Here is a 16,021-nt window from a genome sequence, read left to right as displayed (position 1 = left end):
ATATTTCGCACCATACTTTTAAATTACCTGCTTAGCATTTTCTAAAATACAGATAATAATACAAATTACCCGCAATCATATCCAGATATTTACTTCACACATAGCTGGATAGTCTGTGGTGAGCTTGAAAAAGCCTTGGCTGTGAGTGACTCATAAAAGGTGACACCTAAGCCGGGGAATTTTCGCTGTGTTATTTTCATCAGTCCAGTACATTTACTTATTATTGCTTCCCCGGGCACATTAAACACATCTCAGTGCTCAGTGAGGTGTTGAGTCATTTGTGTCCATTAGCTTTCCCACCGTGTGTTGAATTCCCCATGTGGCTGAGATTTTCACCTTTTTGTCAGCGAACACAGGGGTTGGGGGAAGTAGTTGAATGTAAGCTTCGGTAGTTTCCCAGAGAATCGCTCAGAAATCACCTACACTACAGCGTCACCTCCTCCATTACACCTGGAAAGACTACTCACGTGAATCCTCCCGACCTACTTAGGTGACTTTTAACGACACACTTGATCCAGCAGAGTGCGCTAATGTGTTGCATTTGAATGCTCTTAGATGAGTCTTAAAATGATTCATTTTACATTTTTCCTCCTTGCCCTAAATTTTTGTTGCTTTGGGACAACAGTTGTATACAAACTGGGGTTCTCCCTTCAACAGAGGAGTCATGAATGTGGGAAATTACTCCGTTTCTTGTGTAGCCAATTAAATATGAGTTATACTTCCTGGATTCATCCAAATTAGAAGGGAATTATTTTTTCTTTGACATAACTCGAGGATCTAGTGACTATACTTACACAGCGCAGAGTCACCTTTCTGGCACATTATTTTTTTATTTTTTTTTTTTTAGATAATTTCTGCACATATGGGTCCTGTTTTAATTATTTTTTATTGATACTGTACAGGATTCGATCATAATTCTTTATATTCTTTAGTTAATTTTTTTTATGATGTCACTATCAAACTGTCTGAAAACTGAAACTGTCTTTACTGTAGCTGTGGACCTTTGCAGTGTCTTTGCTGTAGTTAATGTTGCATTCTGAAAAATTCTGCATAATCCCCTTGACAGATGCATCTATTGTTTTTCTTTAAAACCACTGGACAAAAGCCAGATTTTAAGAAAAGCGTCTGTCACACAGTGTTGACTTGACAATATATGGATCATTAGAGGAGGGATGGTGCTTTTATTTTCCTTTTGGAGCAAAATCAATCAATCAAAAAATAAACTACAATAATATTCTCTGTATTTTTCTTGCAACAAATCTATTTCCAATAAAGTATCCAGCGCCAGTCCTGTTTGATCACATCACCTTTTTATTGTGTTTTTATGTAGTGACAGTATGGCTTCTTGAATATTTTCAGTCTCTATTATTGTGAGAATAGAGGTAATTGAGGTAATTACACAAATACACAAAAGCAGGAAATAACCCAGCTGACCCTTCAGTGAACCAGTAAATACAGACTCCTGCTGGGTACCCAAGAACTCTTCAAGGGCCAAAGCTTTATTTTAATTTTAGAGGAGATCCCATGTTTATTTGTTTTTTTTTATAGTTCGAAAATAAACAGCTAGATGAACTTTTCTTTATGACAACATCCAGTGTGTAATGAGAGGGTTATGTATAAATTTTCCCAAGCTTAATGCACTTAAATGGGAAGCTGTGTGGGCTAAATGTCGGTGTGAGGCTATAATAATACATATGAACTATAATTTTAAGAAAATGTTTCAAATTATGGGGACATCCAGCTGTACAAACCATCCGTGACCATTTAACGAGTTGGTGGCAGCCTTGGACAAGAATCGAGTCTTTGGCGAGGCAAAACTCGATTTCCCATGATTCTTTGTTCCAGTCCGCAGTGATGTGGGGTGTGGTGATGGTTGAATGACTGTGTATGTGGGGTTGAGGGAGGGTGAGGGGGGTGTGCAAGAAGGAAGCTCTGTCTCTCCGGACGGACCGAGAGCTGCAAATCCACCTCGGAGCATCTCTGCGCGGAGTACGGGAGGATGCGGACAGCGGTCTGCGGCGGAGCTGCACGCCGAGGACGATATGCGTGTGATGTCTGAACTGATTTGTGTCATTACCGGCGTTGTTGGATCTTTTCTTTTTTCATCGGACTGCAATGGAGCGTCGATCCAAAGCGTGAGAGGTGCTGGTCGTCCGTCTGCTTATAGGCTCATTCACGCACAATAAGCCAAGGAAACTGGCTGTTACACACAGTGGCAATTCATCATCTGTATTGGTAAATATCTGTGTCTATGCTATTTGGCACTGTGGCTGTTTTCCATTGTGATATGACCAAGAAGCCATAATGATTTTTTTTTAAATGAATGATTTAAAGAAACACATGCAGTTAACAGACGGGATATATGCTCATTAAGGACTTCAGAGGGCTTTGTGGACTTAGATAATACACATTTTCCTTTTTTGTTGTTTGCAACGAGTAACAGAAGCCAGTCATGTCAAAGAACAAGAGCAGTGAGTCAGTGAAGGTGGTAGTTCGATGCCGCCCTTTGAGCCGGAAAGAGGAGTCCAATGGGCCTGCAGGGGGAATAGTGCAGATGGACCTACGGCTGGGACAGGTAATCCTCAGAAACCCTCGTGCACCACCAAGCGAGCCCCAGAAAACATTCACATTTGATGCAGTGTATGATGCAAACTCCAAACAGCGAGAGCTGTATGACGAGAGCGTGCGGCCGCTGATAGATTCAGTGCTGGGAGGGTTTAATGGCACCATATTTGCCTATGGGCAGACAGGAACTGGGAAGACATACACCATGCAGGGAGCGTGGCTGGACCCAGAGAGACGAGGTGTGATTCCCAATGCCTTTGACCATATCTTCACACACATCTCCCGCTCCCAATCTGACAAGCAATACCTAGTGCGGGCGTCCTACCTCGAGATCTACCGAGAGGAGGTTCGGGATCTTCTTGACCCCAATCATGGCAATGCTAGAGCCCTGGAGCTCCGAGAAAATCCAGACACTGGTGTGTATGTTCAAGATCTCACATCCTGTGTCTGCAAGAGCATCAAGGAGATCGAGGAGGTGATGAATGTGGGCAATCAGGCGAGGGCGGTTGGGGCAACAGACATGAATGAACATTCGTCCAGGTCCCACGCTTTGTTTTTGATCACTGTGGAGTGCAGTCAGCCTGGGCCAGATGGGAGGAAACATATACGGGTTGGACGCCTTAACTTGGTGGACCTGGCTGGCAGCGAGCGGCAGGCCAAGACCGGTGTCCAGGGCGAGCGCCTGAAAGAGGCCGCCAAGATCAACCTTTCCCTGTCAGCACTGGGAAATGTTATCTCCGCTTTGGCAGATGGGCGCAGCGGACATGTGCCGTACCGGGACTCCAAGCTTACCCGGCTGTTACAGGACTCTTTGGGCGGGAATGCTAAGACTGTTATGGTTGCCACACTTGGCCCGGCCCCTCAGCACTACGACGAGACTCTCACAACCCTTCGGTACGCCAACCGGGCCAAGAACATCCAGAACCAGCCCAGAGTCAACGAGGACCCCAAGGATGCTCTGTTGCGGGAGTTCCAGAGAGAGATTGCTCGCCTCAGGGCCCAGCTCAACCACAGGAAGTGGAGGAGCAAACAGAAGAGTGAGCAGGTGGAGGACGAGAGCTGGGACGGAGACCAGGAGAAAGAGATTGAGGCTGAAGAGGACGAAGAGGTCGAGAAGGAGGGAGAGGACTACATGAAGCTGGAGGAGCAGCGGCTAGAGAGGGAGAAGGAGGCCATTAGAGGAGACCAGGACTTGATTCCTGACGAGAAGCAGAAACTGCTGGGAGAGAAAGAGAGGATGATGGTGGATCTGAGGAAGGAGCAGGAAGCCACAGAACAGCTGACCGCCAAGTACAAGGTGAGTCCAGCCAGGTGGTTTGCTTCTTTTTGTTAAATTCTTCCTGTCTTTCTTTGTTCCTTATTTGCTTTCTTTCTTGTTTTATTCATTCCAGACAAACACACACAAAAGACAAATCGAATAGTAAATTCTGAGGCCATAAAGGAACAGAGCAGGAGATAAAACAGTGAAAACAAAAACTAGAAACAAATGGTGAAAGTGTGGAGAGATGCCAAAAGTCCACAGATGATGTTAGATGGTGCTACGCATTGTATTGGTGCAGAAATTCTCTGCATTAAATTAAATAAAAAGTAATAGAAATACAACAAATTTATTGGAAAAGTTAGTGGTTAAAGAATTACAAATCACAAAAAAGACGTTTAATAAAACACTTTCTATTCATTTATTTTGGACTTTAAGATCTATTTTGTTCAAATATACATGTAATTGATCTTTTCTCCCTGATAATGTTAGCAGAAGCTCTTTGATATTGCACAGTGATGATTTCTGAGAGTATACTGGCGACTTGCCCAGGGTGTATGCCTCAATAACAGCTGGGCTAGGCTCCAGTGTCCCCGTGACTCTTAAGTGGATAAGCGGTTAAGAAAATGCATTGATCGATGATTTAACAGTTTTACGATTTATTTGAATAAATGTTAACCCCTCTTTTTGAATGTCATCTAAATTTTTGTTTTAAAATAGAAGAAAATAATCCGCTTATTTTAGGTTTGACGTTTTCTCTCAGAAAAAGGACATCTAAAGTCAAACATGACACACATGGTGCTGAAGTGTGGTAATCGGTAAATTTGATGGACATGACAGATTGTTTTACAAGCCTGAATATCCAAAGACTCGCTGGAGACACACTTCTTGAGATTCATTAACACAGTGTTGGATTTGATTGATTTTTCTCTGTGGTTGTTGGATTGAGATGGTCCGTGGGCTGATTCGGACTGAGGGTCGTATTTTGCCCACGTCTCCTTTGACCCTTACTCTAATCCCAAATATCATAACACAAGGCCAAACTCTGACCTTAACATACACTAAAATTTAATCCGAAAGTTTTAACCAAACAAACATCCATCTGCAGCTGTGCTTCAGAGTTAGAACCGGAGTAAATGTGCTAACCCACAAGTGTCGAACTCCTGGCCTTGAGGGCCGGTGTCCTGCAGGTTTTAGATGTGTCCTTGATCCAACACAGCTGATTCAAATGGCTAAATGACCTCCTCAACATGTCTTTAAGTTCTCCAAGGTCTGGTAATGAACTAATCATTTGATTCAGGTGTGTTGACCCAGGGTGAGATCTAAAACGCCGGCTCTCGAGGCCTGGAGTTTTACACCCCTTTGCTAACCGTTCTTATTAGTGGCCCTGTAGCATAGTATATAATTCAGTACATAGTACATCATTTAGTGTAGTACAAAATTTCCCCTAGGGATCAATAAAATATTCTGATTCTGGTTCTGATTCTGTAGTGTAGCATTTTACACCTTTGCCTAACAAGCGAAGGATCCAGTTCCCTTTGGCGTTGCATCAGGAAGGCCATCTCTTCTTCTACAAATGTCGTCAGTACTACTGCTTTTGGTTTGAGCGTTCTATTAGAGTTAAATTAGATTAACTGAGTAATATATAAAAACATGAATATCAAATGAATTTGTCATTGTATTTATTTTTTTTGTAATTAAAGGACCTAATTAAGCCCAGTCTGTTTAATTGCTGCACTATCAGCTTCCTGTATTGCTGTACTCTTCCATAGTTTGTGTTTATTATCCTCAGGTTTGTTTTAAACGTTTACTGCTAATCTGATTGCTTAGAACAATGTATAGAACCAGCGCAGTCTCACAGCAGTTTATGAAATAGTCATTAAAATTAATATTTTATACTTTTAAAAGGCTAAAGGTTTGGATGCGGAAGGGTTGGTATTGTGGTGAATCATTTCACTGCTCATACACTGCAGACTACAGTTTGGTTAGGCAATAAAAATACTGTTTTGGGTTTAGAAAACAATCATGGTTTGGGTTTAAATACAGTTGTTACCCTCTTTCAAAGCTACATTTTTTCGGTTGCAATGGTGATGCATACCCTCTAATGTGTCAACACATGTGCTGCACACAGAAACAGGTACTCCTGCTTCCTCCCACAGTCAAAAGACACATGTTTAGTTAACTGGTGGTTGTGAGTGTGACTGGTTGTCTGTCTGTCTTAGCACTGTACCCCGCTGCCTTCCTGTCAATGACAGCTCGAATAGGCCCTTTCATGACCCTGAGTTGGATTGGTGGTTAAGAAGACTGATGGATGAACACTTTCAAAATAGTGCTGACTGTCACAAAAAAATGAATGTCTGTCAGATTGTCTGTCAGTGCACAGATACAAACGGGTTGGAGGTTTTTTTTGTGATTATTTCAATTTTTGTGATGAGACTGAGCTGCTAGGACTCTGCTGCTCTGTATGCTGCATTGTAAAAGCTGTTTTGTAGTCTGAGTACACAGTCAGCTTGTTAACGCCTCAATGTGACCTTCAAAGACACAGATTAGTGTACTCATACTCTGCAGTCTGTATTTAGAATGTGCCAGTATGATGGTTTCACCGAAATACAAACATTTCTACAAATATTTGCTCTGATATTGCTGATTAGACTCCTATAGCTATAGCTGCTGTTACTATAGTCTTTTCCTTCTCAGATTACACTTATTAAACCAGTCAGATCTCTTTAAATCTTCATTTAGGACTATTAATAGCTGTGCATAGATGTGTTTTCCCACATAGCGCCCTGTATCCACAGTTTGGTCTGATGTCTCTCATATGTGCCGACAGGCACTGGAGCCACTGAAGCTTAAAATGTCAGCTCTCTCTTTGCTATAATCACACACACCATCACACAGCCTGCAATCAAGACTGAGTCAGAGCTGCATTAATTAGTTGCTCTGATTCATGGGCATATCCAGTCAATAAGTCACTCGTGCAGAATGACTGAATGACTCGCTCTATAATACTTTAGCTGCAGTCTCTCGACCATCCAACACGAGACACTGCCAGATCAGCTTACTGATCAGCCCGAGGGCATGGAGTGAGGAGACGAGAGGAGGGCAGAGACATTTTCAGTGTTTCTTCTAGGCGAGCAATAGAAGGGCAGTATGATGTAGGTTTGCATTTGAAGGAAAAACCTTTCTCGACTGTTATCAGTTTGTGAGATTCTGTGTATTCTAGGAGTAATATTAATGGTGTAGTTTGAATTTTTGATGTTTCCACTTTCTCTCAGCCTACAAGCGATCCTCTAAAAGCTCTCACAGCAGGGGTGTTAACTTGATGCATTCAGCAGTGGGTTAAAAAATATTCAGTGTAGGCGGAAAGAGAGCAGTAAGAGCGGTAGCAGCAATTGGAGAAGTGTAATAACAGAGAAAGAAAGGGTTTTTACAGATTTACAAAGGTTATAATTATCCCCAAGAATCCAAACAAAACTGATGTGCATGGACAAATTGATCCATTTTACCTATATGTGGATTTCTTCCATGTAGGCAAAGCAGCTAAAGTCAATATATGACAACCCAATAGCCATATTGTTGCAAACATGACTCAAAATCACATAAAAAACATAAAAAGTTGCTAATATATTGGAATACAGGCAAACAATAATTTTGAATAGTTGCTGCCGAACATCGTCGTGCAGTGGTGGCTGTTAAATTAAAGAAAATCTTATTGAGTGAAAGATTTTTTTGAACCAAAGGGTTTGTATTATTGTCCAGTAAACCATAGACTATATACAGAAGATATGCAAGTGCACTCACACGCACAGACAGAAGGTTGTTAGCACACCCCAACATTTTAGTGCCCTCTATATAGCCACCCCTATGAAAACATTCTGGAGGCACCCCTGCCCTCACAACACAGATCGTCTGCTTCTTTTAGGCATCTCAGTGCATTCCTTCACATGTTTTGGCTTCTGTCACTTCCACAGCTGTTCCGTCCCGTTATTATCTGTTATTGTTGCTCAGGATCACTGTACATTATGGCCATTTCCATCTGAGTTTTTGGAGTGAAACCATTCTTGGATAAGAGGGTGGGGCTAGCTTAATTAGCCATATTATTGTAAATCCATTGCAATGCAATGAAAAGCACCAACAGCACAAAAACAGTCAAGATGTGCAGTTTAGTGACTCAAATTATTGCACATCAAGCCCAAAAGACAGCTAGCAAAAAGGAAACGGTGTAAATGTGTTCTAATATAAATTATCCTATCCATACAGCCCAAGATTTCATCTTGTTGAGTTGCTAATGAAATCTTTTAATGTTTTTTCATGTGGAAAACATCTCAGCACTTATGCAAATTTGAAGCAGAATGTATTTCCAGAGTTTTATTTCATGGACTCAGCTGCACAAGCTCAAAACGAAAAATCCTTGAAACAGCCAGAGTGCTTATACTCCACTTTTACGAGCAGAGTAAACATGCTCATTTTTGCCTCGTTTCTACTGTTTGGCAGTTTGTGATTGAAGGTCTGAGGTGTAGGAAGTCCCACGAGACATAGCCAAATGTATATTTGTCTGCTGATCACAGCACTTTCATTTGAATCTCCGCATGAGGCTTCTCATATTTCTCCTTGTTGTTCTCCAAACAGCCATGAGATGAAATCTGTTTAGTGCTAAATTGTATGAAATTTTCTGTCTGTGTACACAGTTTAGATTGTCATTGGCTCTTTCTGTATGCTTGATGGTGACTGGGTGGTTGCCGAGTGATGAGACTGAGAAACTCCCCTCGGGGAGGAAGATGATTAAGGGTAAGAAGTATTTCCTGCCTTTGATGCATCAGAAAGAAGGAAACCTGATATACCCCACAGCAAACAAGATGAAGGTTAATTTGTTTGCTCCAACGAATGGTAAAATCTAACAGATAACTGTGGCGGTAGATAAAACCTGAAAAAAGAGCTCCATTGTTGTCCAAAAATAGTAAAAAACAAAAAAACATATAAACGACACCGCTCCACTCGGTCACATGGTTTTGTTAATACCATGAGCAGAAACATGAACACTGTTGACAAGTTTTACGCCATCAGTTCATGACTCAATTTAAAAGTAAATTAAATTATGTGACTTTACACCACTAGTTAGTCTAATCTTTTCTCTGCGCTGAGCTTGGGAGCTCATGAGGTTACATTAATTTATGATGTAGTTCAGCCCTTGCAGATGTCTCATGCATGGTCAAAAAACAATAATTTAAAGTTCATTAATATACACCACAGATGGGCTTTTTATTGCTACTCCTGTTAATTTTCATCCAAAGGCATGACTTTTGCGACATCAGGTCTGAACAGTCTCTATAAACACGAGCAGATTGCACAATGTGCCAATGTGAAAATATCCACAATAACACAAAAATCTGTCATGATTCAAGGAAAGATCCGTGGATCCATTTTCTCCAGCTGAGGCTGAGGCTGAGGCGTTCGCAGGTCAGCCGAGCCGAGAGATGTAATCTCCCCAGTTTGTCCTCGGTCTCCCCGGGGGTTCCTCCACACTTAAGGAAAGATATCCCTTTAAACCATATAAAGGATAAACACTCACTTAACTAACAAGAATAGATAATGATTCATCAGTAGTTTTTAAAACATTACATAATCCCTCCTTACGCTTTAATTTATTACACTACATTAAATATATCTGGGTTTTAGTTTGACATCTTTTTCAAGGATTTAATTAGTGAAACTGTTCCCCAGATTATTCGGCACTGACAATAACCAGCTCTTTCAGCTGTAAAGCAGCTGAGTGGATGTTATTATAGAGAATAAATATGGTGGTGTTTGTTGTGTTTATGGTTATTGTTTCCAGTAGCTACATCAGACAGAGCAGTCTTTGTATTATTTGCACAAGAGCACAACTCTAATGTTCCCTATCATAGATAAAATATAGATGATGTTGACCTCTTTATCTAATTTAGTCTCATTAAAATAATAAAAACAAATAAAATCAAATCATAAAAAATATAAATAGCAAATGTTTGTGTTGCTCTAAATTTTGTAGAAACTAGAATTTATCATGCATTTGTTTATATGATCCCCTTGCTCCTTACCCACCTAAGTACCCTGGCCCAGCTTCCTTTTTATTGGCTGAGGCTGACATTAACCTGCCAATCGCAGAAGGTTGCCTGAAGTGTTCTTTTTTTCCTTCTGCTCTCCGTTTCAATGAGAGACAGGTTACTAGGCAGAGAGACAGAGAGAAAAGGCAACAGACTAGAGATGGAGCAGTGGAAATGTGCTCTTGAATAGCCAATTATAGATAAAATGAGATGGTAATGCAATAGAGTCCCTCTCTGCTTGTGTCTCTGTCTCCCTCGCACACTCTCGTCCGCCCAGTTAAAACACACACAACAAAAAGAAGTAGGTCAGAAACCAGCCTTGTGTTGGGTCAGCTGGTGCTTCTGCAGGGTGCTGTTAGCTAACTGGCCTCCAAGATACAGCGCTCCATCTGTGGATTGTGCTGTGACGTTGGTGCAACTGTTGTAGCGCTGTTTTGTGCCCTGCTGGAGGTGCTGCCAGGTTTAATTTACGTGGTCATATTTAATGTGTGACATCCTGTTAGGTCTGCAGGTCATGATATGAGGATGTGTGTCCACGTCATGCTCTTGTTTTCACCATTTTCCTCTTCTGCTGGGAGAAAAGCTGAGGTGGGACTGAACTGACAGACTCGCCAAAGGCACGTGAAAAAAATTCAACTTTATGATCTGTCAAAACCACGAGAAATCAGGAAGAAATGGTCTATAAATCTATTTTATTTTCACTTCATTATTCAGTCATGGTTTAATTATGGGCAAGCTGTATATAAGCTTATAATAAAGATAAATGTAGCTTTTGTCCAAATGTGGTAGGACATCAAACTTCCATTCTTTCGACTGGCCAGCAGGAGGCGACTCCTCTTTTTTCTGAAAAACTTGTAGCGGAATAGAAATCTTTAAAAATATGATCCTACTGCTCCCTTGATTTATGACCTCAGTAAACATTCTCAGGAGCAGTTTAAGGTCCAAATCGCTTATTTAAGACTTATTTTGGTAAATTATGATCATCATTAGAGTCAAAAAGAAGAGTAAGAAAAGGGTATGATTTACTGTGGACCTGGCTAGCATCAGCCAGTTAGCACTCATCTTCATGCTTTATAACCAGTCTGCTAGGGTTGTTTTGATGGACTCGGCTCTCCACTACAAACGATGATCAGAGTGATCATCGAATGGCTTGACAGTCCAGGCAATTTACCCATTAATCCTCGCACTTCTTCACTCTTTGAAATGCATGTAGGCAGAAGTAATAGTTCATCATCTTAAACGAGAAAACAGAAGGAGTCTGTTGGTTTCATTTTAAATTAGAGGTTAACTCTGCATTTGTGGTGATGCTAGATTATCTTCTTTGCTGAACGTTTTTCCACCATCGGTGAGCGACTCTGCTGTGTGTCTGGGTGTGCACAGTGAGACTAAACAACAATTAGTTAGAAGAACAACAGGCATAAATAGAAAAAAAAAAGGGAAAAAAGGCGCTTGAGCACTCCCAAAAAGAGTCTAAACTCGCCTATGATAGCCGACCTTTCTCTTTATGCTGGAAGTAACAAACTTCTTGTCTTCTTTGCTTCACTCTCAACACTAAAGGATTTTTTGGGGGGTTGATTGTAGTATCGGGGCAAGAACCCCCAGCTGCCCTGCAATGGAATGTGACTGTGTGAATTTTTTTAACTTGGGTGAATTATGCTGTTAGTAAGAAAGTGTTTTGAGTCCTCAAACAGCGTAGAAAAGCACAGTATACAGGGAGTGCAGAATTATTAGGCAAGTTGTATTTTTGAGGAATAATTTTATTATTGAACAACAACCATGTTCTCAATGAACCCAAAAAACTCATTAATATCAAAGCTGAATGTTTGTGGAAGTAGTTTTTAGTTTGTTTTTAGTTTTAGCTATTTTAGGGGGATATCTGTGTGTGCAGGTGACTATTACTGTGCATAATTATTAGGCAACTTAACAAAAAACAAATATATACCCATTTCAATTATTTATTTTTACCAGTAAAACCAATATAACATCTCCACATTCACAAATATACATTTCTGACATTCAAAAACAAAACAAAAACAAATCAGCGACCAATATAGCCACCTTTCTTTGCAAGGACACTCAAAAGCCTGCCATCCATGGGTTCTGTCAGTGTTTTGATCTGTTCACCATCAACATTGCGTGCAGCAGCAACCACAGCCTCCCAGACACTGTTCAGAGAGGTGTACTGTTTTCCCTCCTTGTAAATCTCACATTTGATGATGGACCACAGGTTCTCAATGGGGTTCAGATCAGGTGAACAAGGTGGCCATGTCATTAGTTTTTCTTCTTTTATACCCTTTCTTGCCAGCCACGCTGTGGAGTACTTGGACGCGTGTGATGGAGCATTGTCCTGCATGAAAATCATGTTTTTCTTGAAGGATGCAGACTTCTTCCTGTACCACTGCTTGAAGAAGGTGTCTTCCAGAAACTGGCAGTAGGACTGGGAGTTGAGCTTGACTCCATCCTCAACCCGAAAAGGCCCCACAAGCTCATCTTTGATGATACCAGCCCAAACCAGTACTCCACCTCCACCTTGCTGGCGTCTGAGTCGGACTGGAGCTCTCTGCCCTTTACCAATCCAGCCACGGGCCCATCCATCTGGCCCATCAAGACTCACTCTCATTTCATCAGTCCATAAAACCTTAGAAAAACCAGTCTTGAGATATTTCTTGGCCCAGTCTTGACGTTTCAGCTTGTGTGTCTTGTTCAGTGGTGGTCGTCTTTCAGCCTTTCTTACCTTGGCCATGTCTCTGAGTATTGCACACCTTGTGCTTTTGGGCACTCCAGTGATGTTGCAGCTCTGAAATATGGCCAAACTGGTGGCAAGTGGCATCTTGGCGGCTGCACGCTTGACTTTTCTCAGTTCATGGGCAGTTATTTTGCGCCTTGGTTTTTCCACACGCTTCTTGCGACCCTGTTGACTATTTTGAATGAAACGCTTGATTGTTCGATGATCACGCTTCAGAAGCTTTGCAATTTTGAGACACTGCATCCCTCTGCAAGATATCTCACTATTTTTGACTTTTCTGAGCCTGTCAAGTCCTTCTTTTGACCCATTTTGCCAAAGGAAAGGACGTTGCCTAATAATTATGCACACCTGATATAGGGTGTTGATGTCATTAGACCACACCCCTTCTCATTACAGAGATGCACATCACCTAATATGCTTAATTGGTAGTAGGCTTTCGAGCCTGTACAGCTTGGAGTAAGACAACATGCATGAAGAGGATGATGTGGACAAAATACTCATTTGCCTAATAATTCTGCACTCCCTGTAAGTACAAGTCCATTTACGATTTGTGTTCAGGCCACGCATTGTGCGGGAGGATAAAGCTACCCTAATAGGTGCATGTAACCCCATCCACAGGCAGATGAAAAGATGAGAGTCACCAGCCTTAGCGTATCTTTTATATAGAGACTTTTCTGAGAAGTCATCTGCATGTCCTGGTAGAAAAGCAAGCGTAAAGGTCCCCTGTGAAGGTTTCCTAGAGTGATTTCCAATTAAAAGCATTCAGCTTCATTCAAGAAGCAGTCAAATGCAGCTTTGCTCTTGAATATTACACAAAAATCCTGAATACTGAAGTCCAGACCAGAGTCACAAACCTACAGATCTAGTTAGACATGTTGTTTTCATTGGGCTGGTCACCACTCTATCACAGGGCTAACGCTGTCCTGGTAAAGAGCTGGGTGTGAAGGTGAAGCTGTGTCTGCTACATTAGTGTTTTTTGGATATATATGTGATTATCATTCACTAATTTACCTCTCTTTTAGTCTTTATTCTTTAACCAAGAGACCTGGTTACCCAATTAGTTTTTTAGCCAGTAGGGCAACTTCAAAACTGTTTAAATTCTTTAAAATAAATTAACTTAGAAAGGTTTTTATAACAGTATTCACCCACATTTTACGGGCTTGTTTTAATTGGTACAACAGCCTCTGAAGTGTGAACGGGCACCTGTGCCTCACAGCTGCATCTTTAGCATTTTAACAGGAAGTCATCGCTTTCTGTGTCTAAGCTGCTTTGTCACAACAATTAGCCAGATGTGCATATTTGATTGAATGAATTTTGATTATATATCAAATATAGCAAATGACTAAATGTATCATTTATGCCTCGAGTTTAATGTTATCTCGCTTGGCATTAATAAGAAAATATCATCAGTGTGTAATGTTATTAAAAATGAGGAATAAAAGTGTTCAGGATGCAGTCTGGTTGCAGACTGGTCTCTAGGACAGGACCTTAGGCGCTCATTGAGTCCTCTTATCATACATCACCTTTCCCTCTAACATTTGTCTGTCATAATGTGTCTAATAAAGTGGCTGTTTTCTCTCCCTTTACCTCCAGTTAGGTTCACATTACTCTGATATTTTTTTACCTGCCTAAGCAGAGTGCAGCTTTGGATTCATGCTGTTATGAAACAGTGAGCTGCTGTCGAGAGCTTCATGGCATCATGCAGCAGCTTCTCTTCAGGAGGCTGCTGTGATCGACCCTCATGTGGACTATTCTTAGATCCAGTTTTCTGGGTCAAAACTGCAGAGTCTCTCCTCTTTCATCGGTGCTCTCGTAATTTTTTCTGCCCTTCTGGTTTCATGTTTCTGTTAGTTTTTGAAATATATTAAATCTACCTGAACCAGCTTTAAATTGATGTTTAAAAAAAAAGTTCAGGTTGTTTCATCTTCAGAAGAAGCAGTCTCGCCTGTAGATAGCATTACAGATAGACCTTGATGCCACCATTTGTTTGTTCTGTTTTCAAGGCTGAAGATGATTCTTCCATCATCACCATCTTGAAGGTCACTTTTCAGACCAGGAAGCTACAGCCGCCTTTTATACTGTCTGTTGTTTCACCCCATTTAAGCTGCTCTTCTCGAGTCACGATTCTCTCATGTTTATATTTTTTTCTTCTTGCTTCAAATTGGAAATTTAAGGTTTTGCAAGTCTTGTGAACTTTGAGCCTCAGTTAAATCTTTCCTTCTCTTTAGGTTCTTTCTATAGCCTCATCTTCCCTGTAAAACTCCTTTTGCCCCTGAAAAAACCTACTAAAATCCTAACCCATGAAACCATCCTTTCACAATATGTGATGTTCAAAGTAACCTTCAAACTAACATTCATCAAAAACTTTCCTTTTCCCCCTATAAATAAATATATTTTATTTCCTCAACACACATGCAGTAAGGTAAGTTTCAGACCTCCCCCTTTGATGGATTAGACCTCAGAGCAAGTTAATACAGCAGTGATTATTGCAGACTGTCTCATCTGCTAGCACAGCTGGTAATTTTATGCATGCTGCTTTCTCTGAAAAGCAGCGCTGCAAATTGGACAATTTCACACATCTCCATTGTAAATGTGTGAAATTAAAGAAATCACCACCAGTAACTGCAAATTTAGAGCAAACTGCAATTTTCGCTTGTGTTAACAGAACATTTTATTAGCACAGTCTGATCTCAAGAGTGTGAATCCACCAAGTGGAATCTAAGAATAAAAACTTGTCCATGGCAAGATGCCCAGATAAAGTCTGTGTTGGGAAACACTGGGCTCTTTCTCTGTTGGCACTCTTGATCTTTTGATCCCTTTTGTAGGAAACTTAAAATAGACTTTGCATCGTCAGGCATTGTGAGAAACAGTGGAGGACAACCTAGCCTGGAGCAGGGTAATAACTGAAACTCGTACCTCGTGCTTATACTTTGTAGCTCATTTCGCATAAGCGTGAACTAATTTATCCCACTGCAGCTTTCTACTCTGTTCTTTGTTATCACAGGAAATTGATGTGCATTAAGTTTGGTCCTCCTACCTGCCAGCTGAAGTTCAGCCAATCAGAGCGCGTGGTCACCAACAATACCAGCTACCTCATGGGAACTATAGATACACACATACATGTGCATGCACACACTGTATGTGCATATCAGCTTTCCACAGTATCCGTTTAGGGATCAAAAATTTATTTTACAAACATGCGCACAAACACACACACACACAGATACCACACATGCAGCTTTATGGATAGAATAATGGCGTATCCTGTTTGCATAGCTGCCTTCCTGTTAAATTAGAGGAAAGGCCTGAACAGACTTACAGAGGCCTCTGTCTGTGTGTGTGTGTGTGTGTGTGTGTGTGTGTGTGTGTGTG

At 41.1% G+C, this 16,021-nt stretch overlaps 1 protein-coding gene across 1 annotated transcript in view; it reads left to right on the top strand.

Moving 5' to 3' along the window:
- The first annotated feature begins 1,905 nt into the window (after positions 1–1,905).
- Positions 1,906–16,021, top strand: part of kif3ca (kinesin family member 3Ca) — a 28,848-nt gene continuing 14,732 nt past the window's right edge. The window contains exon 1 of the mRNA XM_005737249.1: positions 1,906–3,862. Within this exon, the coding sequence (XP_005737306.1) occupies positions 2,453–3,862 (1,410 nt within the window). The 5' untranslated portion in view covers positions 1,906–2,452. The remainder of the gene's footprint in view (positions 3,863–16,021) is intronic.

This window comes from Pundamilia nyererei, unplaced genomic scaffold (assembly GCF_000239375.1).
Source record: "Pundamilia nyererei isolate P.nyererei 1_Seehausen unplaced genomic scaffold, PunNye1.0 scaffold00074, whole genome shotgun sequence".
Taxonomy (NCBI): domain Eukaryota; kingdom Metazoa; phylum Chordata; class Actinopteri; order Cichliformes; family Cichlidae; genus Pundamilia; species Pundamilia nyererei.
Note: the sequence above shows the minus strand (reverse complement) of the source record. Positions and strands in the feature narration are given on the sequence as shown.